Raw genomic sequence first — 26,367 nt, 5'->3', positions numbered from 1 at the left:
TCTCACTTCCTGCCTTCATCCCTTCTCACAAGTCTAGTTTTTCTTTAAGGGGCAGGCTGACAATCATGCAATACAGGGTTCCTAATTTTTTTTATATATTTTTTTTAAAATCAAGAATGGGAAGAGCCATCAAATATTCCATCTCATTACCTTGTTAGTCCACTTCACTGAAATACCATATTATTCTCCCATGAGAAAGTATCATCCTTCTGTCCTTAGGTAAAATATTTCAAGTAAATTAGTCTATCCCACTCTTTAAAGATACTTCAGCTTTGTTTAGCAAGACAGAAATGAGATGCCTAACAGTTAACAGATTTGTCTCACTTCATAGGATTTACATTCATATCAAAAAACTCAGAACTAACAGTCTATTAACTTCATGCACAGATTTCAGCAGGTGTTCACCAGCTTCATCACCTTCAACTGATTCCCCCCTCCTTCAATCACGCTTCATATATTTGATTTTCCCTGAATTTCCCACATGCAACTTTAAAATAACTTGTTTCACCTCAGTCTGTGGACATAAACATTTTAGATCTTTGTATAAGAGAGGAGTGGCTAGGGAAGATATGCAAACTCCAACATGATTCAGTAAATTATAATTTTAATGTTGACACAGAGAACTTATGCAATGTTTCCCAGCAAGCAAACAAGAGATTAGGCTACCTGAGAAACAAGTCAATTGCTCCAGTTAAAGTCCTATTTTGAGGTCTCCCATATTCAATAAACAAGATATTTGGTCAACACAAGCTGGTGATTTATAGGATTAAGCAAGACAAGGAAAATGCAGACAAAATAATCATTGGTACAGTAAACAGTATATGCATATTCTTCTGATACGACATTTTCTCCTGGGTTACTAATACAGGAAAACAATTGCATCAACAGCTCAGAGAACTGAAATTTAAATATTGCTGTTAAGCATATCTGTGAAGGAAAGAGTCAAGTCTCTTGCGGCTAGACAATACGTGTCACATGGCAGTTTTTTGTTTCATCCAGAAATAGGGTGCTGAAGACATCATTAAAAAAGGTAGGGTGGTATTTGCAGGCTCTATCACAGTCAGGATTAAAGTTCACCTCCAGGATCTGAGGCTGCATAATTCTCTTGCCTGTGAAGGGGAACAAAAACACTGCCTTTTAATACAAGCTATAAAGAGTTCCTGAATCATCACCTGTTGTTAAGAAAGAGATTACAGAAAACGGCTAGAAAAAAGCATCTTTTATGACACAAAATGTCAGGGCCTTTTGTTTCAGTGGGCTTGGGCTTTTTGTTTTGCTTTTATTTGTTTTTGTAAGAAGAAAAGTCTGTTACACCATGGTTATCCAGAGGACAGTTACTCAATGGATTCTGCAATCACTGTGCTAATCCAATGCCTCACTTAGGATGAATATGCAGCAATGTAATGGAATCTCTTCACAGTCCTGTTGCTTTACCCTCCAGCCACCCCCCACCTGCCTCGTCATCTCAGCTCCTAGGAGGAAAGCAGGAAGTTTAATTTTCTCTTACAACTTAATCAGTGCAGTTCAGAGTTGGGAATCAAATACATTCTGTGCAAAGAGAAACAAAGAATTTTACTTCCTGTCTGGTGCTGAAATCATAAGTGGGGGTACAACCTTCTGCTGTGTAGGTAAGCCATGCTTTGCTCTGCACAGCAGCAACCTGTCCATCTGTCCGCAGGCTGCTAACAGCATCACTGCTGTGACTTCGCCACCCATGCCCCCAACTTCCAAAGGCTATGGCCCTACACAACTCGTGTTCAGACATGGCCGTAATGTGAGGTGGTCCGTAGAAGGACCACAGTCCCTTTCCCAGAATTAGTGATACTGTTAGGTTCTTTGCCTTTCCCATTTAAGAGGGCTCTTGGACAAGTAACCATTCAATTGAGAGAGCATTCAACATGGATTGAGCAGACCCAAATTCAAGCCCTTGCTCCACCTGATCTGAACAGGAAAGACTCTTTTCTGCCTGTGTCCTGGAAATTCAGTTCTCTTTAATCATCCCTGGCAGTCAATTTTGTGTTCACAGAATCACAGAATATCCCAAGTTGGAAGGGACCAACAAGGATCATGGAGTCCAACTCCTGGCTCCACGGGACCAACCCAAAACCAGACCCTATGTCTGAGAGCGTTGTCCAAACACTTCTTGAACTACAGCAAGCTCAGGGCTGTGACCACTACCCTGGGGAGCCTGTTCCAGTGCTGACCACCCTCTTGGTGAAGACAGGAAGAGGTCTCTAAGGATTTGATACAGAGACCTATTTCAGGCATTCTCCCGTAATAAATGGAAAAGAAAACTTGTCACTGTCAGAGGGACTAGACTGCAGTACAGCTACATTCAAGCAAAAACAAACCCAGAGAATGGAAGTAGCAGGGACACAAGGGAGGTATGGATTCAGCAAACACATTTAGCAACTTCCCCATTATCACAGTTAACCAGCACAGCAGCTTCTAACACCATAAACCTGCAGCTCCAGATATGCTTTCATGTCGGTGAGAGGCACAGAGCACACAGCTCACAATGCTTAAAAAAGTCAGAATTCAGACAGAGGAAACAAATTTCTGACAAGGTTCACAAATAAGAATTCAACATTCAAAGAAATGAACTTCTCACCATCTCTGCTTGTGTCCCATTTAAGCATTAAGTCAATGGCATATATTGCTCTTGATGATGGATAATCACAGATGCCAAGAGGTGCAGGTTTAGCTGAAGCAACTTCGAACAACTCAGCAAATGCCTTAAAAATATTTGCCTAACGACAGAAAAAGGTCTCAGAATGAGAAGCAAAGTTCCATAAAGGTAATAAAAACTTTTAATTACACTAGCCAACAGACAAAAATCTACACAGCATTGACTTCAGAACATACATTTAGACAAAGACCAACGCAATGGAAGTACGAAGAACCTGGCAGACATCTATGACCTTTTTCTGGGATAAAATAAGTAAGACAGAAATCCTAATAACAGTGCGTTTAGTATTAGAATTAACCTCCTTTTCAGGCATTATGTACACTATTACACTTTTATGTAGATGAAGGCAGAGAGAGAAGCCAGGAGAGTTCTATAAACACCAGCAGTACAGTTCTGAAATTATTTTTTTCTTGCCTGTTAATTTGTATTCTAGCTTAGTTTTGTTCTGCAAAGAAAAGTCTTCTACCCACTTACACCTGCATCTAGAAACAGTGTTGTGTGTATACACACTCACACTGTGTACACCGCACTGGTATTTCCAGAAACCATCAGCCAATGTGGAAATGCAATAAAACAAGAACATACAGGCATGATTTTTAGCATGGAGTCTATACTGCAGTGAATCATTCATTCTGCAGATGGATAGAGTAATAGAATGGCTCGGGTTGGAAGGGACCTTAAAGACCATCTGGTTCCAACACCCCTGCCATGGGCAAGGACACCTCCCACCAGACCAGGTTGCCCAAAGCCCCATCCAGCCTGGCCTTGAACACCTCCTGGGATGGGGCATCCATAGCTTCTCTGGGCAACCTGTTCCAGTGCCTCACCACCCTCTGAGTAAAGAATTTTCTCCTAACCTCTAATCTAAAATCTCCCCAATAATACTTCATGTTCTGCACAAAGCACTCCTTTGGGTAGCCTGCAGCATCTTTTTCTTTGATCTCCCTCTTTCACTCCTAGCAGTCTCTTCCAGGCTACTTCAAACCTAACACTGCAAAACCTGTCATAATTTGAGTATCTTTAGTTGGATACGAGGTTCTAGGTAAAACCAATGTAAATTATTTTTATGCAAATCAACCCACAGGTAGGTAATTTATTCACTTCTGTGAATAATTTTTTTGTGAATAAATTATTCACTGTGCACTGCACAGCAAGTTAATGTGAAAATTTACAGGGAGATCTTTAGATCTGCAGCTCTGCTTAGGATAGGTAGGCCAAAACCCATGATGTCATTTAACTGATTTAGGAGATTAATTTTGTACTTGTCTTGACAGCCCCTTATGTCATGAAGCTCTTTGGAACAAAGGAAGCAAGAGCCTGAATACTTCATGGTTTCAACTCTTCAGATTCAGAGTTAATAACCTGCTGAAACAGAAGGTACTAAAAGCTTTGAAAACTTTACCAGAGTCACAATAAGCAACAGCTGTTAATTGCAACACACTTCATACTCTGTATGCAAAAAGAAAGGGAATTCCAATACTAAATCTTCACAACCATGGGTAAGGAAGGGAATTCCAATACTAAAATCTTCACAACCATGGGTTTAGATAATCGGCATCCTTCTTCAAAAGGCATTAAACTCACAAGAAAAAAGATCCTGCTCCCAGAATCCTGGTCTTAAACAGGACTGGCTTTATTACTAAGTCCAGTACACAGAATTCTCGTAATGTGACTATGAAATAAAATTCAAGTGCTAACAATAGACTAATTCAGACTGAAACATCTTAAGTTAAAAAATGTTTCTAAAGTAAAGGTTAACATTTGCTGTCCTTTGTGAAGCTGGTTGACTACATTTTGTAAGGGAAAAACTAACTTTTCGAAAAGCTAATTTACTAAATAAAAAAGGATTCACAAATGTTTACACAACAAAGATGAATTGCTGACTTACTTGTACTGTTGTCCATGGATATTCAGGATACTGTTTTTCAAACATAGGAATAAATTCTTCACAATGTACCTAAAACAGTTTAGCAACATTATATATTGCTTTGGTTGGGAATGAATGACTGAGCGATCAGATAACACAAAAATAAAAAAAATATATATTTTTTTTTGCCATTCATACAAGCTCAGGTAGAGAACTAGGGAATTTTACAGTTCCTAAAACCCTTCCATGTTCTAGTGTCTCTATATAAAAGATTATACTAAAGCCTTTTACTGATCTCTATCAACATGGGTTATATTCAAGGATGTAGGTTTGTATTATCTACCATAGATTATTAGGGGTCCAGAGGGTAAAAAAACACCTAGGAAAATACTTGATTAGGATAGTTCCAACACTGACTGCTTGCTTAAGTGGATGTGAAATAGGGTATTTGGGAATAGCCACAGAAGTAGGCACTGGAAGGTTTTCTAACAACAAAAAGCAGAATGTTTTGGACTGTTTGCTTACCTGCTTTAATGTTACACCAGGCGCATAATTCATGACTGTGAAATGCTTCTCATAGTCATCCAGGTCATCAAGGGAAAACGCCCTAAGGAATAAAACAATTCTTTAGTTTCCAAGGTATCAGATTTAATTTTAAGTCCCTTCAGTCTAACAAGGTGAAGAATTTAATTACCGATTTGAAAAGCGCAGCCAAAATACATCATAGATATATAGCTTGAGTGGTTTTATGGACCGCAGCAATACAACATAACGGATGTCAAATTTAACCATCCCCACCTCTTCTCGGTGAAACAAGACTGGATTTTCAATATATTTGCACACTACCTACAAGAAACCAAAAACACACAGTAAATATAATTCAGCTGAAGTGTCCCTGGATCATGAGGACTGAAGATATCCTTATATACATTTCAGTTTCTTTAGAAGCATGCATGAATATGTTATGTTGTTGTGCAAATAAGTTTGTTTTATCAAAACTCTGGAACCAGGATGGGGAAGCTGGAAGGCCAGAATATACTTGTTTCTAAGGAAAAAGTCACAAAAATAATTGTATTTGTAATATTGGTGACCTTATTGTTTTGAAATAGAAGCATGACACACTTCATGCACTTCTTTATTCCAGAAAATACACGCAGTCTGCACTTCACCAGAAATAAAGCTTCGGTGACAGTCTGACATTATGACCACATATTGCAGAATCCCTAGACAAATAACAGAGTTTTTTATATTGTTGGCAAAGAGTGCTTTATGCTGTCAAGCAGAGCTGTGGATCAACAATAGTGATCAACAGGGGACAGAAGCAATCATGTTCCAAAATTCATGACCAATGCTAACTATAGTTAATGTGTGTTCAGTTTAGTCTGAGGATTAGCATTAAAGCAGTAACATGCTGAAACATCCATTACTGTCAGGGCATATTTTAAAGAAGAAAACACCAGCTTCTTTCGGGCAAATGGAAGTGTCTTCATCACTGCAACAAGAGACACTGATTTGAGTAATTAATTCTGAATTGATTCATGTAGTACACCTATAGCCAACATAACAATTTTGAAGAAAATAGATTTCTTTCCTTGTATTCTTCAACCACCTCCTATAACAGTTTTTTCAGCTATCCCCTTTAAATCTTAATCAAAGACATGATCTCTAACCTTTGGGCTGCTTTCCCTATGCCTGATGATATTGTTAAGGCTGTTGGTGATGTGGGTGTCCAGGCTTCTGGCCAAGTTCCATGGTTTGCATATCCAGTGATTGTCTTCTCCTCTGTGAGAGACAGAAAGACAAAGCCAATAAGCATCCACCTCATTTATCTGTCTCAACACCCACTTGAACTGATCTATGTACTCTTCTGTCTAAATACTTCATGAATCTGTGCACTACAGTGCAAGATCTAAGGACTTTTGACTGACAGCTAGGAGCAGTGGTCTTAGGCGAAGCAGAGAAAAGGTAGTGGTAGCTTTCACTGATCTTTTCAGTTAGGGACTAGCATCTTCTCACTGCTGATTTTCTTCTGTGAGATTTTCTGATATTCTTCCAAAGAGAACACCTCATCAACAGGACAGCATCACCATGATGACACAGAGGTCATGGTACAGACATCACTCTGCCAAGAGTCTGACTGCTCTGGCACATATTCATGCAAGTTTAAGTTGATTCCCTAATAGCACCTCCAAATAATTCACATTAAATGACATCACAACTCTCCCCTTCGGGAAGAAGTCAGAAAATATCTCAGCAATTCATATTGCAAAAAAAACCAAGAACGTACCATCATCATCTCACTTTTGAGTACCCAGTCACCTCAAGGGGGCAGTATTTCTTGAAATACCCTCAAGAACAACGGGTAATACGCTGGTCTTTATTTGATGCATCTTTTTGAGTAAGGGCAGGGTGACATGTGATGTCTTTCTTTCCTCAGTTAATAAATGAAAGCATCCCAAGAAACTGCTTGGGCTTTATGATAAACAGCACAAACTGAGCTGAAGTTAGCAGTGCTAACTTAAGACAGGAAGTTTCACACAAAACACTATCTCCTCCTTCCTTCTCCCTTAAGTATACATACTGCATTCGTGCTCAATCCTTGATATTAAAAAGGTATTTAAAACAACACAGACTAAGGACACATGGAAGGAACGCACTCTCCTGGTTATGCTAGTCAAGAACAGAATCCACAGACCAAAGAATGGCCAAATTCCTGGCAGCTAACACTGTAAACAAGAGCCACCAAGGAAGCAACTTTTCAGTCAGAACACTTCATGACAGGCATTAGACCTCCTGACAGGCTTAAGAAATTATTCCACTAGCAGTACCAAATACTCTCTCTTAATAAGAGAATCTTAGCTTCCCTATTAAGACTCGAAGGGAGCTGCAGCAGCAGAAAGAACACGAGTTCAAAATTCTAAAGCTCCACAACTTCTTTATGCTAATACTAAAACTCATTTTTACTTTCACATCCATACATAACCGAACTACTTTAACCCTAAACATTTTTCACTTCAGTGCAAGAACAACTGGTACTGGTTCCCTGGAGAAAAAAAAACAAAACAAAACAAATATTTGTTGCAAATACATTCTGATCCTTTGGATATCTAAGACTTGACTTTTCAAAAAAGAAACAGCTACAAATCTGCTGTTAAAACCATGACAAAGGTTTTTGTTTCAGAAATGCATTGCTTACCTACTCTTACAGTAAGTAACTAAAAAGTTCCCACTTTCCACATAAAATTTACTTGACCATAAATGCAACAAGAGCAAACTCTCGGTGGTGCAACAGTTTGCAAACCTTAGTATGTACGATACTGGTCTTTGGGGAAAGCAGGATCAAGAAAGCAAAAAATGTAAGGAAGCAGAAACATGAACCACCTTCTCTCACGTTGCTGAAAGTAACAGATGAACTGCGGCAATTCTGTCTGGAGATTAAAAGTACGAGGCAACCATCTTGGCCCATCTGGTCCTCCAGCTCGTCTAGATATGGATGCCAGGCAGTCTTTGACAGTCAGGAGGCTCTCACACGGGAACTGATTCAGCATTACTTCAGGTCTTTCCTCACTCAGCTTCCTACAAAACAGAAGTTTTGGGGGAGAGGGGAAGGGCCAGGAAGGCCTTTGGGAACACTTTTTTTTATAGCAACAAAACAATTTGTATTATCAGGGAAACAATTGCAACCTGTAATCCTTGAAGTGTGAGAAATTGTAGAGGATGTCTGCTTCTCTCTCGTTGTCTGTGAACACAAAGCGGGGATGTGTCAGGCTGTTGAGGACTTGCTGAATGTCTGTGAAAACCCTAGAAGAGGCATATGAAGTTTAATTTCTGAAACTGAACAGATTGCAAAGTTTTTTTTTTTAAGCTTGGCTTCCTACAAGAGTGATGCGTTACCAACACATTATCTGTGAGAATCTCTCAACCCACAGAAAAAAAATTAAAAGTGGGAAAGATTAGAAAAAGGTGTTTTGAGACAAAAATTTCAACAAGTTTAGGTCTTACAACTTTCATGAAAACAGCAACTGAGACTAGCGACTAAGTCTCTGATAGAGAACCACTATTTTTTTTCTTGAGGAACCACTATATTCTTCCTCCTCTCCAGACCTGTTCTTATCAGATGTGTAACTTTCCTTTCCACTTCTACTACTAACTGATTGGAAGATATGTTCCCCTGAGAAAGATCTCTCTGGAATAATGAGCTGCTGAAATAGCCCAGTCATAGGGCAAAACATTCTTCAAAAAACAGTATGTAAGATGCTTTGTTTATTCCCACAAATGTTTTGCATAACTCCATGTGTGACATATTATATCGGTTATACTATTTACACTGGAGTCTAAAATTAAGAGAAATACATTCACTGCAAATGAGGAGAGTCAGCCCTGGCATCCTCGTTGAAAGAAATCGTCTTTCTTTCCCTACTACTGCAACTGAGTGAAGTTAGTAACTTCATATAGCCCTACCAGCATTTCTTTCTGCAATATTTGGCTTCTCCTTCTAGATCAGCACAGCTGAGGAAAGTACAACGCCAAATTTGATAAAGGACCCAGCACATGTTCCACCAAATTCATCTCATATGCATGCTAAACAAATATCTACTGGTTTGGAGCAACTTTTAGTCCTTGCTGAAGCAAATGGGATTCAAAGCAGTGACCTGAAGGTAAAAGGCCTTACAATGCTGTAACAAAGTCTTGTAGAATCCCATATCCTCAACAAATACAGCAATACATACAGCTGGTCTAGTGGAAGGTGTCCCTGCCCACAACAGGTAGGTTGGAGTTAGATGACCTTTAAGGTTCCTTCCAACCCAAACCATTCTATAATTCCATGAAAAAAAAAAAGTAGAATTTAAGTTGCTCATACAGTCCCAGATCAGTCCCTAGTAAGCACACCCTACAATACACAATATCCTCCCACAATAACACCAGCCCCCTGTAGCTAGATCTAAATGTAGCTTATAGCTCTTAGTGGCAAGGGGATCATCAGACCTACATTCATACAGACCTATTCTGCTTGTTAGAATCACTGGAAAACTGGGACCAGCATTAGTTTATTTTTCTTTCCTGTGATTAAGCCCATTGAGTATAATATGGAAATATTTTGTCAACATATTACACTTTTTTGGTGGTAGAGTGCTGGAATGCTTGTCCTCAGGACTCACTTCAGGAAGTGACTCAGGAAGTCACTTCTGCTCCAGGCTGTGTGAGCAGCGTCTGGTCTCTAGCTGAGGAAAGCGGACTAGAAGTAACTCAACCAAATAGTTTGCTTTTCAGAGTGAGTATACCAATGTGCCTGGGTAAAGCTTGCATATATGATGGTATATATTTGGAGTAGAACCATGGCTAGGGTTGGACTGAGGCTGTACAGTCATTTGGTTAGTTATGTGCAAAAACAGTCCAGCTATAGTTGCCTTCCCCAGGAAGAAAATGAAACAGTCGTTCAGAATTAGTGGTACTTTGAAGCTATGAAGAGGCTCAGGTAAGACTCCTTTGCATGAGCTACCACCAGAGATCTTCAGATGCACTAACAGGTAAAGTTTTGTTTTTTTGTTTTTTTTTTTTAAATATATATATTGAAATTATTGAAAGAAAGTCAGTAGGGAATCTTTCATTCTCTCCAGTTGCAGCTACAGAAAACACCTTTGAAACCTCTGGTTCATTAGTCAATGGCTCTTGCAACGAATTTCCAAGTAGGTCAAAAATAAGGCTGAACCAAACATAGCCTAAGGCATTAAAACTGATTAATCATTGGTTAAGACCAAACAAAAACAACCTCCATAGCAAAACCCTTCACTCAAGTCATAAAGAGGTGATGGTATGAAAAATATAGTGCTGTAACAAAGGCCTAAGGACAAGGCATTTGGCCTTTGACAGCACAAAATGAAGCCTGGAAAATCAGGCAGCATCTGGATAACTCCAATAAATCTGTATTGAACATCACTCCGTGGGTATCATTTAATCAGTCAGGTGTTTTTTTTGAGGAGGGGATTTTTTATTTTTTAGTCATTGTTTTCTTCCTCCCTCTGCATTGTTCTTATTCCACATTTCCAAATACATAATTTAGTAACAAATTCCCATTGCTGGCTAGGCATGAACAGCTACTCTTCTCAGCAGAAAGAGCATGATGTTCAGCTGAGAGGTAGATCACCTTGTCTTGCACATCCAAAAATACACTTCCTTCCAGTGTTAGTTCACTTAAATGTTTACACCACACAAGTACAAGTAGCGACCTGCATTCAGTCACTCTGAACAGCATGCTCTTTAGAAATTCTTGTAATCTTTTTCTTCCTGGTTAACTATCGAGAGCAAAGAACATCTTAAATAAATTGTTACCTCTCTTTCAAAAATTTCTCACTATAACAATGAGCTACTTTTACAGACACACAGAAGATTGTGGTATATTCAATAATACATAGTTACTAACCACTATTAAAAAGACTTAAAATAGCTTATAGCTATACACAGTACTTCAGAAGTACTACTCACATTAGCAATAAAGTCTGCTTTCTTCATCTTGAATTCTTGCAAAGAAATTCATATGCCAGAGTTATAGTATCTTAAGACTTGCTTACAGAGCATACAAAAATGCAGCAAGAGACAAAAGATATAGGGTAGCTCAATCTACCTCCACTAAGAGCAAGAAGGCCACCAAAATAAGTTATTTGAGGTACGCATTATAGCTGCTTGTTGAGGTTAAGATTAGAGGGTCATTCCACTCAAAGTTTTTAAATCACTCCATACATTCTACATACAATACTATTAACATAAAAGTCTTGAGACAGTCAAAGGCTCTGGAAGGCAGAAGACTTATTTTCAAGACTTAAGCTCTCACACAAACACCATATAAAATGAATGCATTTCTCTGTCAACACCTATCACTGAGTGATAAAAGATTCCTTTAGGGACTCGAGTACATTAGTATTAATGCATAATTTGAGAAAAATATGGGCTATATACATCTACTGAGCTTCTTATGTCCCCATCTGCCTGTCCGTGGTGACACCCTCAAAAACTTTAGTTCTCTGAATGCAGTGCAGGACTGCAACTCCTGCTAGAACATCTGGACTCTGACATACTACCCTGCTCCTGGAGGATGTTTAGTAGATGAAATTCAAAAAAAACACAAGAAGGACCTCCTATGGAGGTCCTCCTTGGCCTATGGAGGCTAAGCTGCTCTTTTTTTCTCCTCTTCAGACAGGAGCTGGGTAACGAAGAGGAAAGGACGCTCCGTATTAGTGCATGGACAAGCTGTTGACAACATTTCTCAGAAACAGAGTAGGAGGGATCTGGCATGTGTTTCCCTCCCTGCCTCCCTGGTGTTAATGTTTAACATCATACAAGATACAAGAGAAAGAGGTAGCAGTGAAAAGCTGACACTTCTCAGCAACCCCACTGTTTTTCTCTATCTTTATTAGAATGTATGCCTGGGTCTCCATTATCTGAAATAGAGGTAAGCAATCTGGATGAAAAAATAGCTTCTTATCCTCAAGTCTGGTAGTCAGATCTCAATTGCATAATGAAACCGAGACTATCACTGAGCAAGGTAAGAAATGCCTCTCAACCTTACAGGACCAAATTTTCAGTAGTACATCTCAAGTAAAAGTTAATCTAGTAAGTAACAAACCCCTTAAACACATGAAGCTGGGGTGTAAGTATATCTGCCAGCCATGTTTTAACCTACTTTTATCCCTTATGCAAAAATTCTGCAAGCAAGGACTTGGATCCCAGTGTCAGACAGCAATACCATGGAGCAAAATACACAGCACATACTATGTAATATATGTTTTTCTAGAATAAAACCAGTAATAATGCAGTCTAGTCATGCAGCGCCACTGGTTTTGCTCACAGCCCTTTGAAATTCTTTATCCGTACAATGTTCTTCCAGCTTTCTTCTGAAGTAATTTCATACCATACACTACTACAGCACATATACAATTTTAAGCATAACAGGCTTTGACATGGTTCTCCTGTTCAGCAATCTCATCAGAAGAGGCGTGGAATTAGTCTGTTATATTAACACAAAGAAAAGCACCTGCACCACAGTCACATGCTATACTGCAGCAGAGAAGTCTTTAGTCTCTTATATACTTTAGTTATACTTCTTAGTGAAAACAAACATTAAAAGAAAACATTTTGCAACTTTTATTTTGCCCAGAAGGTGGCACTTTAATAAAAATTAGTTGTTTTTTCCAGAAATTCTGTAAGTGACAATCCATTTACCCCAAAGAATCTGACAAGAACTCATAAATCAGAATGGTAAGTGGGTACTTGCCTCTGTTGCTCAAAGCTAGAAAAGGCTGATCTACTTGAGTACACTGCAGTTATTATACTTAACCTTGGCAAGAAAGCATTTTGTTTGCAGATACGTACTTGAAAACTTTGTCTTTGTCATAAACTGGTGGGTTTATTGCTATAGGCAGTTTCTCCTTGTTTTCTGCTAAAATAGCCTAAAAAAAAAGTTAATATGAGTTACAATAAGTGGGCAGTCTTGGATCAAATGTCACAATAATCAGCAACTTTGAACAGCAACTTAAATCAAAATGAATTTTAAAGTGTGCATAATCAGGTTTATAGAAGTGATTGAAAAACAATTAACACAATCTTTAAAGAAAAACTACAGCTAAAATATTCAACACGATTAAGTGTTACAAAACTTAAAAACTTGTAAAACTTAAGTGTTACAAAACTTACAAAACTTTAAGGATAATTTTCTGTAATTGCTTATCCTCACATAAATATTAAAATACACATGTACACGTGCATTTGTAGCCACAGTAGAAATTACAGTCCACTACATGTCTTGCTTAGTCTACTGCCTGGTTCAAGAGAACTCCACCAAAGCTGCATTTTCAAAAGAGTATTATGTTGTATAATGCCCAGAAAAAAGCCAGTACAAGAACAGAGGTAGAAAGGAATCAGAGTAAGAGGCTATTGGTAAAGAAGGAACAAGAGGTATGGCTTTAAGACCAGGGCTTATCAACACTATCCAAGCACCATGAGAAACTTCTGCTTTTAAGCATTAAACAAGACACCAAACCACACAGTCACACACACTAAAAGAAAGTTACTGTATGTCCAAGGGAATGGAAGGAAGACTGACCATTTAGTTATGTTTTATTATGGATAACTGAAAAAAAGCACAGAAGGCTGGAAGTTCTGCTCCTGTAAAACTGAACAGAAGGCTTTTTGCAATCTTCAAGAGTAAGCATGCACCTCACTCCACTTTTTACAACTCTGATGAAAAAGCACACATTTGAACCACTACTACTATCCTGACACATGAAGTAGCTTACAAGAACTCTGGGATGGGACAAATGCAACGGAAGAAACCTGAGTAGCTGCTGTTCTGCAACAGCTCCCTGAGTTCTGGCTGCCACAGGCTGACCATGCAAGCTGCAGTGCTGAAGCGTCTGTCCAGCCACAGACATTCCGCTCTATCTTTAAGGCTGTTACAGAGAATATAATCCTATTTAATGGGAAAGCATAAATAAAAGCAAATCCTGATCAGAGATCTTCTAAAAATAGACTGGACAGTACAAATACATAATAACTCCTGGAGTCACCTAAGATAAGGAAAGAAGCCTGTACTTTTAAGAGAAGACTAAAATTTTCAGAGCAGTAGAGGATTCATTAACATCTATCCTGAAATTCAAATTCAGGGAGCCACGGCAGAACAACAAATACCCTGGTCTCCCAAGAGGTATTTCTTCCATTCCAGACACTTTGTGAGAAACTGCCTCCTCTGACTCTGCTTTCTGCAATCGTTGCCCAATCACACTACCCATAGTACCATTTAAGTCACAGACTCTGTGGTCTGTGTTGAAGAACAGAATTAGGTAAAAGGACAAAAAACAGGTGAAACTTAATCTGCAATATTGCTATAACAACTCTGATTCTTCTATAAAGATTGAATTTTTTTTTTTTTTGGCACTAGATCATCTTTAAAGGTCCATTCCAACCCAAACCATTCTATGAGTCTATGATTCTATCTAAAGAAAAATGAGAACCAGGAAAGTAGCACCCCCGTTTTAAAACACAACACCACAGATAATTTAACAAGTAATTATTTGTACACAGGAGTGAAGCATTCCCAGTTGCAAAAACTGTACAGAGGTAGCAACAAATGTCATTGTGAAACAGTATGACTTACAAAAAGATTTTTCACACAACTACGTTTCCTTGCAAAATTGCTGTCTCACATACTAACACTGTAAACAAGTCTCTGACATAGTCCGCAAGTTTTTGTGCATATAGCTCTGCTTATGTGAAGACAAGACAGCTAGGAGTGTGTGCCAAGTTATTCTTCACTGGTCTGTCGCCAGCTTAAGACTTTAATCTACAGCTGAAAATTCTAGAGTAAAAGAGCTCTGTTGTATGGTTCTAGCATAAATACTTTATTGTCATCTCAATAGCTGAGTGGCAGAGACACAAAAAGAGACAAAAGGATGCTCTGAAAAGATGCTTTCAAGGTGGGGTGGGAAAGGAAGATATTTGGCTCATCTGCCACACATAGCTCTTTAGCCTGCACTGATCATCCCAAAACAGAATTAAAACACACGCAAAAGAGTGCCTTATCTGAGATACAGGCACTCTTCCTAAGAGAACATCTGCATGGCCAGAACTATGCGAGCATTGTTCCTCATCTGTAAATACAAAGTATTTACATCTATCCTGCTTCCAAAAAGTGCAAAATCCCAACCAACTAATCTGACATGGGTTACAAAACAGCCTAGCTTTTCTGAGTGTATACCTTTACTTGACAGAAGCAGCTTAACTTCATTTTTGCCTAGTTAATAACAAACTGGATCCAGCATTTTCTGCCCATCCTCCATGAAAAGCAGCAGGCAGTTGGTATAGGGCACAGATCCATCTTTGAACACTGTTAGCAGCCAGTACAGCATCCTTATATGGATCAGGAACCACACTTCTGCCGTCTTAAAAAAGAATCTCATGCAAGCTTGGTTCATGAAAAGGAGATTCCAAGCAACATTTATTTCATATTCTTAAAATATCACAAACCCTTAGTAGAAAGGTAGAAAGGAGAGCTCAAAACAGATTAGATCAGTACTTTATAAAAGGTGCATCAAATTTCTTACAAGTACATGGAGAAGATTGTTTATATTAGCCTTGAATGTATACTTTTTACTTGACAGTGCACAGGTGTAACTACAAGGCTTTATACCAAAAGTCATCAAAATCTCACATTTACATGAATGATTCACAATGTAAACCCGTCTCTTTCTCAGTATCCAAAGAGCAAAATGAGTCAGTAACTGTAGCTGGTACATGTCTGACAGCGGAAAGTGGGGTCATGACCAGCAGTAACACTGCTGTATAGTTGCTATGTACCACAGAACAGCATGCCGCATACTCCGTATACATTAAGTAATATACGTTTTTGCTACTCTAATATTTAGTGATTCTAAACCACATTCAGTGAATAATCAGGCTGAAAAGTATAACCACTCCTAGCATACCAAAATGAATCTTCCTGTAATTCAAGACTGACCAGAAGTGCTATAACAACAGAGCCAGTGAGCAAGCCTATTAGGCAATGCCTTGCACTGTGCTTACATTAAAAATACTAGGGAATAATGCAGTAACATTTATAAGCCATTTGATTTGCTTCAGTTTTGAAAATTACATATTATATACAAGATACTTCTTGTCTCACTATGCTTTGATTTTTTTAGTTAGTACATAAGTTCTGAATTAATCTTTAAGCCTAAAAAGAAACAGAACTCTTGAAAGCTTTTTAGACACTGTCTCTTTAAAGATATAAAAGATGAGATTTATTAAACTCATACCTGGTAATGCTCATCCGATGGCTCTGGGGTAAAACAGTTGACATCCAATACCCCAGCAGACACCCATGGTAACAAAACACACTTCCTGATCAAGTGATCTCTTTCCCCATAAGCATAATCACGAGTCACTTCCTCTGCAGCAAAACAAGGAGTCTTTTAGGAGTAGCCTTCTATTCTCCACTTAAAATCCTCCTCATACCTCAACACACATATGACGGCTGAACAGTTAGTAATACCACAAATTTTGTAATTATATCTAATTTTGCATTTAAAGAACTATATTAAAAGGGCATTACCTGGGATACAAAAATTAATCCCAAATTAGCTGACTTATGACAGTTTAATCACACAGCTGAACATAATCACACCCTCTACATGATGGGGGCATAAGGTGGCCTACAACTAAGGATAGAGGCACAAAGTTGATTTGGCATTTCTCCACTTGAGAAATGTGCTTGACTGACTCAGAGATACAAACACAAAGAAGTTGTCTTAAACTTTTGGATGCCTGAAGCAGTAGTTTCACTAAGGCAGTGATGCAAGATTTAAGTGCTCTGTCAATAAAACATGAACATTATTTGATGGATAAAGGACTGCTAGGAGGTAGACATCACATAAATTATGGTGCTGGAAATATCAGATAGAACTTTGAAATTTGATAGCTTCAGAAATATGCATTTTAGTCTTGAAGTACCTATTGTGCTGTGAAGTGCTCGATTAGTTATAAGAATATTGCGTAACTTCTGTTGTGGGCATTAAAAAACAGACTCAACAGACACACATGCTTACCGCCAGTTTCAAGATCTCTCAAGGGCCAGAGAACAGTGTAAGCGATTTGTTGAGGCATATAGAATAGTGGTGCTGTTGCAAAGCTAGGCTGATCTGAATGCTGAATGCGCGATCCAAATTCATCCATAACATACCAGACAGGTACCTTCTCCTCTGCAGTCTGAACAATTAAATAGAGTGAGACATTCTGCACGTAGCAATTGCTAGAAAAGCAAAGCACTGCAAGACAGAGAGCACCGGCAGTACTCTCTACACCATTTCTCTGTTTCCTACTCTACTCAAGATCGTGAGCAGGTGCTAAGTACAGAGTAACATTCTCATCTCTGCAAGTCTGAGACTAAGCCAGTCTAGAATCCAGGCACTGTGAAAGCTTGGCAAGCCTGTTCCCAACTCAATGGCACAGTACCATCCTCCTCCTTATGCCAGCATATCTATTGCTTACCAGATCAACTTCCCCTGTATCAAACAAATCATTTCAGGGAGTTAAAGCAGCAGAATACTGTTTGTTTTCTCACAGGGATAGTTTTCCTTCAGTTTCTATTAGAAGGAGTTTGCTACAAGGAGGAGTTTGAAGTCCACAGCTGTAGCAATGAAAGAGAGCAGAGCTGCCCCACGCTACAACAGCTAGCTGTGAGACTGGAGGTTGCATCAAAACATTCCTACCTGCAACACTTATGATAAAACCCAGAATGAATGAATAAGCCTTAAATTGATCATTAACACTACAGTCAACCTTTTACAGATACAGACATGGAGGCATGGGGATTAGACTTAAGCTGTTCAAAGAGTTCAGTGCCAGAAAGGGAAGCAGAAGTCACGTTCAACTATAGGTTGAATTGTCTTCCAGGAAAGTGTGGTAACACAGATAATTTCACCTGACCCATAAGCCACTCATGACAATATGGGAAACAAAGACACAGGGTAGAAAGACTGAGATGTACTGCTCAAATCTGCTTTTTAAATAATAAAAAGAAAAGCTACCACAACAATCCCCTAGACCACAATGTCTTCACTCACAATTACTCAGAGCTTTTTAGCATCCCAACTAGGCTTTAGAGACTCACCCCTTGAGAAAGTTGGTAGGTCTGATTGTATTTCCACATTTCCTGCAACACTTGCTCAATACTGCCCTCATCTGGGATCTCTCCATGAAAGTCGATGCGCATGAGATTTGCCATTCTGTGAAGTAAACCAGGTACGTGAAGCAGCTGCTGGCGGGCGTGTTCAACACGGTATGTCCAAGCATGGTCGATGAGGAAAATGCTTAAAGACAATTTTGGTAGCATTACAACAGTATATTTTTATACGCAAATGGCCATTTTTTTTTCTGTGAAGAGCTACAGGTCCTTATAGACAGTTTGATAACTAAGTATTCTCTTAGTCCCAAAGTAACTCCCCGAGTACACAGCGTGACATTACAGGTTAAGAACAACTTGCTTTTGTTCTAGAAAGTTTATTGTACATTAGTTAGCAATTCTATGAAAATGAGGAGCAAACACGGAACAGGGTGCTCAGTTTGTTAGCCCAGTTCCTCTTACTATCCTGGAATACAAGACTTACTCTTTTTGACCATTATTAATTCCACTGCATCAACCTGATATTCTTGCCTGAAGAAGGTAAATACAATGTTTTGCGAAAGTATTCAAAGACCTTGCTAGCCATGAACTCTTTAAAATTATGTGGAATGGTGTGATCATTAGAAGCCTATATAGTAGACTAGTCCAAAAATAATACAGTTTTAAGGTCTTTGATTGTTTCTTTTTGGCTTTTTTCCCCCCTAGAAAAAAAGCATTGTTTAAAAGAATTACCAGCTAAATCAAAACCATACGTAACTGGCATGCCTCTCCGTGACAAGTTTATTCCTTGTGTAACCTGGATGATTTTTACAGCAAAAGCCTACTCATTTAAACAGAAGGTTCTCCACATGTTGGTTATATCCTCTTACTGAATCACATCAGAGAAAAATCTGAATTCTACTTGCTAAACCCCCTCCCCAATTTTCAGTAAGTTAAAAACATGCCAACTATCATGTATGCTGAGTATCCTTGAACAGTTCTTGTATCTCAGATTCCAGATAAAGAAGAAACTTCCTTTAATGCTAAGGTTGTGCTCCCTGGAAATTTATTTCGTCTCGGTTAGCAAACAGACATGTCTGAATGCTGCAAGGAAGCCCACAAGTATCATATGAGCTCTTTTGAATTTTATAATCTACATGTGTTCTCAGATTTAGAAAGGCAAAGACTTCAGTTAAAGCAGGCATGTAAAGGCAGATGCCTATGCTCTAAGTTGTTTTTTTTTTTTTATTCATCAAGGCTAAATTTAGGTAAACATACAAAGTCTAAAACTCCCAAACCTAGAAAGTATGAAAAGTCTGGCAATTTTTTTTAAAAAACAGCTGAACATAATTATGTTTAGACCTCCAGCAGAGTTTAGACTTCATTATTTATGTATGACAAATAATCTCCTCTACGTTTGAAATTAAATGAGTGTTACAATATCTTTTTTCTTTTTATTAATCTTATGCGACTTTTCTAATTTTACAGATGCATGCTAATGTCATATTCATGACAGATAAGCTGATTCTGAAGAAAACCAACTGTAACTTGATACATTCAATTAAGTATGTATGCATGCATATCATGCAATCACACCATCATACTTGAATTATATTTTAGCCAACTGAAGGAAATTTAATAGGCCATGCATCATTACTGAAGTTACTCAGTATAACCTTAGCTTGAGATTTGTGGAGGATACAGTTATTTCTTCAGTGTTCTTCCAAGGACACACATGCAGATACAAAGTTTCTACAGAACTCATTAAGGTAGCCTTTACTCTATTTTCTCTGTTATATTAAACTGATTTATAAGCATCTTCCTGCATAATTTAAAGAGGAAACAATTCATAATTTAACACTAAATTATGAGAGGTACTCTTTACAAGATGGCAGCTTGTTTCAGGAAAGTTAAATAATCTCCCTGCTATGAAGCCTATGTTTCATAGTTTAAAAAAAAAAAAAAAGACTTCCAAATGTTCAGGGTTTAAGACCACTCAAAGACCGAAGACCAGTTCTGAAATCACTACTCACCTATCAGGATTGGAGGCTTGAAGCCCATTCTCATTTGTTACAATAACTTTGAAACAAGGCTCATTTCCAGGATTTGGTTTCTTTTTCAATTCTTCTTCCATGTCTTCATCACCCTCTTCTTCCTCATCTACCTCTTCTACTTGCATTATCCCAAAGTAGTCACCAGCATCAAACACCTGAGATTGAAAATGCAGAGTGTCAAACACTTAGCTGAGGCACTACCATGAAATGCACAATGCAGTACTGAAAGGCACTTGTAGACAAATTTGGCCTGTAACCTGTCATTTATTGCATTCTTAACAGATAGATGGACTACAGCATTCATTCTTGCACATTTTAATAGAGTAATGGAGTTAGTTGTTCGGGAAGTTTCTCTGCTTAAATGACAGTAAGCTTTGTTGGTTTCTTTAGCATCAACAGATCTATTGATGATTGTCCATAACTTTAACCCCTCAGACTTTTTAGAAAATGAGAACTGAGTATTTTTGTTAAACTTAGCTAAAATAAGCAATTTAATTCCTGCAAAAATAGTTTCATATTATGGCATGTAATGCCCAACAAAGCCAGGAGTTACCCAGGCTCCAGAACCACACTGAGTATATTAGGACCCCTGAAAAAGAAAAAGGTTTTACCAATCAAGTTCTAAACCAGTTATGACATGTTACCGTGTTTCCTCCACTTCTTTCCGTACTCAGGGAACTGCATATGCTCACTCACCTCTGGATGAGTTGGAAGACTCTTTATACTGCTGCAAGTTAAAGTCTATACAGTTACCTCCACTGATATGCTAAAAGGGGTTTGCATTCTTTGCCACTTTAGATGTAATAACTTGATTAAAAACCTACGTAAAATGAGTAGGCCACTACACAAGCTTCTTTTCTGCCACAAATCTTGCCAAATGGTGGGATTGTATACCTTTTGCAGAACCAAGATGCTACTTACAACTTTTCTGAATTCGAAAAAGACATGTAATTTTAAGAACAAAACAGGTATAAAGTCTCAGAAGCCTTTTCAAATCCTTTTAAAGGGAGTTATTTTGCTAAGTCAGTTGCACTACATAACCAACCAGGCAGGAGCAGACAAATCATTAGGCCTTTTACACATAATTTTTAAAGAGGCATCAGACCTCCTAATAGCACATTCTCCATGTAACCTCATTAGAAGGTAACTGGGAAGGTGAAAGACCTAGAAGCATAACCTCTAGAGGTACTGGTTTAACATGTCAAGCCTGGGTAAGTCCCTGATGCATCGTTATTTCAAGTCATTACTTCTAGACATTGACAACTTATTAGCTGGAAAATCCCAGAGGTAGCAACAAGCTTTTATTTCTTTCTTTCAAGAGTGTTCCTCCAAGATGATAAACTCTGCTAAACCACAGTAGGATGGTGAGGAATTCAACCCTATGTTTGTAAAGCAAAGCCACTTCGACAAAGCAGATAGCTGCCCAAGGAGAGCAGCAAGGAAATGACACCTACTTCAGACTTCAGGTTACAGCACCCAAGCTGAAGAAGTTCCTGCAACTTGTGAGGATTAGGGGCTGGTATTTTCCTTTGGCATGAGGGGTGGAAAAAGATGCCAACAATGCATCGGCTAACTCCAAACGTACTTATTTTTTTTGAGTAAATAAAATTATTTTGCAAACATCCTTACTGGAGACTAAAAATACAACTATTAAAAAATTAATAGCTAACTGAGCATCACCCACTTCAAAAAGCATCAAACTAGCTACCAATTCTAATTTACTCCTAGCTTTCCAGTTTTCTAGAAAAGGTTATTACTCAATAGCAAGCAATATTATGACCTTTTGCTGTTACAACAGCAGCCACCGACATTTCTTGAAGTCCCTGCTCGATTGCCTGTATGACTCCCAGGCACTCCAAGCTGATTTAACCGCAGGCAGGTCTCAGCAACATGTGGCGTTCTTCCGTGGGTGGCTGCCAGCAGTGCTCATGGTTTATGTCCATCAGGTTGGCTCCCGCGTGGGCCAGCCTCCAGAGCCAGCTCTCTGCATGAGCACTAATCCCAGACCACAGCAGGCAGCCAAAGAGCGCAGCAGAGCACAGACATGCCACTCCCCCCGCCAAGTGATTCTTTGCTGCTCCTGCTGCTATATCAAGAGCTTTCCCCACGGAGCTCGTTAGCCAGCAGGAGAAACAGCAGCTAGATGACTAGCATTGGTAGGAAATTAAAACCACAAGTGCAATTCACTGGAGTCTACTTGACACCTGCTACACAGTGGGCCTGTATGCTTCTTGCTCACAAGGTTTTGTCACTAGACTCTTGGCAGTGCACGGACATGGGGCCAGCCTGCTGCTGGCTCCCAGAGTAGCCTCTACCCATCTACCAAGCACCCACAGTGAATGCTAATAACAAGGAAGTTGTTGGCTGCATGTTTCATGAAATACCAACTAAGCGCTTGGGAACTAAGAGACTCCAGACCCTCTGAGCCAATGTCTTCATCTCTCCCTCCAACATTGCATCAGTTTCATTTAGCAAAAGTGTAGTAGCTTATCAGTAATTTCCACTTTTAATACCTTTTCAGCAGAATTATGCTAAAAAAATAAGTCAATCCTGTCATTCTGCCAACTCAGCAGCTCTCTTAAGGGAATCTTAAACTGCTCAAGACAAAGATCAGCTGTGTGAGGTCCCACCACTGATTTGAAAAGCATGACCTTTTGCTTGAAGCAGAACAGGGAGAACTCACACAAAGTACTCTACCAGAGTAAGTAATATTTCTACAAGACAAGAGCAAAGGGGTAGCAACACATTTTGGTGGCACAACTATTTGCAAGCAAGACATACTTGGGCAAAATCCCTGCCTCTTCCTATTCAGGTGCAGTTCCAACCTAACAAACCTAGTGAACCAGAAAACGTGAAACAAAGCAGGCACGTCATGATGACAATTAGAAAGCACAGGCATCTTCAGCAAATTCCTTTCAGGCACACTGCAGACTGCTGCAAAGGCGATGGTAGCCTGTGAGCAACAGCACGTTTAGTAGCACAATCAATTACAAACCTTCATTTCAAACTTGGACAAAACTCTAAGGAGTCCTTTGACAGTAACTTCTCAAGGCCACAAAAAGCTTGCTGCAATGCACAGGAGCCTTCCACTTCACATACAACTTGAAGAGAAAAGGAAGAGATCACATATAAAATTAGATGCAGACACAGTGTTTCCCAGACTTATGCAGGCCACAGAAGCATGTATTGCTAACCAAAATACATGAGATTTCTTCAGTAAAATAGAAAACAATCACTATATTGGAAATAGAATTTTAGTGTAAGTTGTTACACTTGCAAGTTTTCAAGTTTTTGCCATAAACCCAGAAAAGTTTGCTTCCCAGAGGCACTGCATGTTAATACAAAACAAAGAAATAAATAAAAGCAGGTTTCTTGCTCTAGCAGACACACTATGTTTTGGATGAGCAGTTTAATTTGCAGTTACACAATGCTCTCAGATGGAAACCTGCTCCACCAGATGAGGGAAAAATGAAAAAACCCTCCACTTCTCTTGCAGGCATTAGCATACAGCTAGGAAGGAGGGTGCTGTATGTCAAAGCACACGTGTGTTGGAAAACAGCTGCCTGGGTTCTGGAGGTATGTAAGATAATATTATCTGTGTTATGGATGCAAGTTTTCCAAGTTCTGTGCTAGTTTTAATCTTTGCAACAGGTTAAGACAGATGAAGAATTCCTCCCACCTTCACATGTGAAGCAAGGGAGCTCATACTATGCTTCACATTTCACTGATTTCTTTTCCCCAGTTATTCTTCACCTAAAGCCCCAAAACATTTTAATCCTTTCCCTTCACCTCCTCTGCTGTCTTTACTGCTGCTGCTCCAGTCATAACATACCACAACTCTTTATCTACCTCCTCAAGAGCTCATCCCAGTCTACTGCATTCCTCAATGCAATTTTCCCAGGATGTCCCAGTATTCTCCATATCCTTTTTTCCTCTCTTCTGGATAAAATACAGAAGCTGCAATAGTAGAGACACATGCCATTATCAGCCTGATTTATCTTCCTAAGCACACTGAAATCATTACACTTCTCTCCACATGTGCCAGGGCACTTAGTACAAAAGAGCATGCTCAGCTACAGCTGCAAGCAAAATGAAACTGATGGAGCATTCTGCTACCCTAGGGCATGTGCTTTCTCCACCCCACCTTTCTCTGTCCTAGCCCCTATGAAAGCATCAGAGCTATGGTTTTCCTCATTCTACTCTCTTCCCCCTCTAAATTCCATGGCCCCCCAACAACGTGCATGGATTTTGGCCACAAACCTTAAGCCTGCGCTGCATCACAGCACAATCAATGATCCAGTTTGTCAACTACCTCTAGCTTTCTAATACTGGCATATGGCAGCGCAAAAGCCTGCAATTTTGTGTTTCTTTACTGGTTTTATACTGCCTTCACCTTCATCCTGTTCCGGCATGTCGCTTTTCTTACCCTCCTATTTAAATAGGGCAATGCATACTCCCTGCTCCGAGTCACTTGTACACATCCTTGCTGAGAGAGGTATAATATTACAGGAAGTTTGTGACTGAGTACATGCTTGAGTTGATGTAACTTATTTTTTTTTTTTATTTTCTCTGTGAGACACACATATCCCTCTTAATTGCGGTACCAGACAAGCAACAGTCAGAAAGCACCAGGAACGTACTCAAATCTTCCTGACTGAGTGTGCTGTAAGTATCACATCTTTCTATGCATCCCTCCCATCCCAGCTTTAAAGTTGAGATGGGGAAGAAAAGCATCCAAGTAATGATAAGTTAGTCTACTTGTACAAGTGAATTAACCCACAGCCTCTTCTCCTTGCCCACTGTCCTGCACTTTGTGTCCAAACTTCTCACCCCATCCCACCTGTTTCTCTACTGCTGGTGGTGCCCTCCTGCATCCCACACTGTTCTCCCCATACCCTGAAGTTCTCATCGGTGCTTTTTCTTCCTCTGGGACTGCAAGATCACCTCACTCTTATTTCCCTCTCTAGGCATACTCCTCTAGACTCCCCACAGCTCTCCCACTTCTCCAGATAACAAACAGGGGGAAAATGAACTCTCTGTGCTGGTGTACGGAGCCCCTTTACTTCACAAACTCCTCCTGGCACCAGCTTCAGCTGAAACAGACCAGCCCTTGCAAAGTGATGGTGTGCATGTGCCTGAGTAGGACTACAGCAGGAGGGAGTCTTCCTCAATAGAGGTTCGCAGATTTACACTGATGCATCTTCGAGTGGTGACAAGGGCTGACAGATTCCCCAAAATTTATCCTGACAAAAAGCCATGCTGCACAGCTGCTCCACAATGCTGTGTGACACAACCCTCATGCTGCTGGGGGTGGTTTAACCCCAGCCAAAACCTTCTCCCTGCTGTCCCTGCTCGCCAAAAGGGCTGGGTGGCTTTGACCCGGACCAGGAACACGCAGAGCAGAGCGAACACACGAAAGAAGCAGCCAGCCACGGTGGCTCCCAGGACACAACCCTCTGCCCACCTCCACCTACAGCGGGTAACTCGCGCGTGTGCGGGGCGTGCTGGACAAGCCAACTCCACGCAGGGGCGTGCGACTGAAAACACCGGCGTGAAAGCGAAGAGAGATAGGAAAATTAGTGAAAAACCAACCAACCAGGGCACAAGGCAACTCAAACCATAACACACCGACAACGCCCAGCCTTAAACACGGCCACGGCGGCTTCCATCGCAGGCTTGGTGCAAGCCGCCCCCAGCGCCGCGGGCAGGCGCTAAGATGGGCGCCGCCGCGCGGGGAGCACAGCGCGGCGGTCCTCCCGGCCCCACTACGGCGGCCGCCGCCTCTACTCCCTCGGCCGGGCCGCTTCCCGAAGGGCAAGGCCAGAAGGGAGGGAGGCGGCGGCGGCTGCTCTGGCTCTCCCCCGAGACCCCCGACCCACCTCGCCGCGCAGCTTGCGGCGCAGGCTCTCCCAGTAGCGCGCCGGGACGCAGGAGGCGCGGAGCGCGGCGCCGTGCAGCGCCACGAAGGCTGCTAGGTCTTCCCCACCGTCCCCCGACATGGCCGGCTCCTGCTGCCACCCCTAGCCGCTGCCTCCGCCCTCCCCACCGCCCATCGGGACACGCCGGGGGCTGACCGAGAAGGAGGGAGGGAGGCGGCGGGGCGGGGCTC

The 26,367-nt window shown here is 40.2% G+C and overlaps 1 protein-coding gene across 6 annotated transcripts; it reads right to left on the bottom strand.

Annotated features, from left to right (window-relative positions):
* Positions 1 to 587: 587 nt before the first annotated feature.
* Positions 588 to 26,335, bottom strand: TTLL12 (tubulin tyrosine ligase like 12). Of its 6 annotated transcripts, none has more exons than XM_080576689.1 (15): positions 26,138 to 26,306; positions 23,254 to 23,359; positions 20,238 to 20,413; positions 18,214 to 18,412; positions 17,150 to 17,309; positions 16,361 to 16,494; positions 12,924 to 13,000; positions 8,241 to 8,357; positions 7,938 to 8,132; positions 6,227 to 6,338; positions 5,251 to 5,402; positions 5,082 to 5,163; positions 4,578 to 4,646; positions 2,612 to 2,750; positions 588 to 1,109 (listed from the first exon to the last, which is right to left on the bottom strand). In XM_080576689.1, exons 2-15 carry the CDS (start codon positions 23,257 to 23,259, stop codon positions 958 to 960), a joined length of 1,770 nt encoding a protein of 589 aa, XP_080432815.1. In that variant the 5' UTR covers positions 23,260 to 23,359; positions 26,138 to 26,306; the 3' UTR covers positions 588 to 957. The 6 variants fall into 6 exon arrangements, with proteins under 6 accessions (XP_080432815.1, XP_080432816.1, XP_080432813.1 ...); XM_080576690.1 differs by lacking the exon at positions 26,138 to 26,306 and adding an exon at positions 24,108 to 24,210; XM_080576687.1 differs by lacking the exon at positions 23,254 to 23,359 and having other exon boundaries at positions 26,138 to 26,335.
* Between the last annotated feature and the right edge of the window lie 32 nt (positions 26,336 to 26,367).

The sequence above is a fragment of the Anser brachyrhynchus genome, assembly GCF_964034855.1.
Source record: "Anser brachyrhynchus genome assembly, chromosome: 1".
NCBI lineage: Eukaryota > Metazoa > Chordata > Aves > Anseriformes > Anatidae > Anser > Anser brachyrhynchus.
Note: the sequence above shows the minus strand (reverse complement) of the source record. Positions and strands in the feature narration are given on the sequence as shown.

Excerpts from the sequence above, each read along its gene's own strand:
- TTLL12 (XM_080576687.1), bottom strand. The coding sequence starts at position 26,257 with ATGTCGGGGGACGGTGGGGAAGACCTAGCAGCCTTCGTGGCGCTGCAC. Across the intron at positions 5,164-5,250 it reads TGGCTGCGCTTTTCAAATCG|GGCGTTTTCCCTTGATGACC; the intron begins GTAATTAAATTC and ends TTTATTCCTTAG. Across the intron at positions 2,751-4,577 it reads ATCCATGGACAACAGTACAA|GCAAATATTTTTAAGGCATT; the intron begins GTAAGTCAGCAA and ends TTCTGTCGTTAG.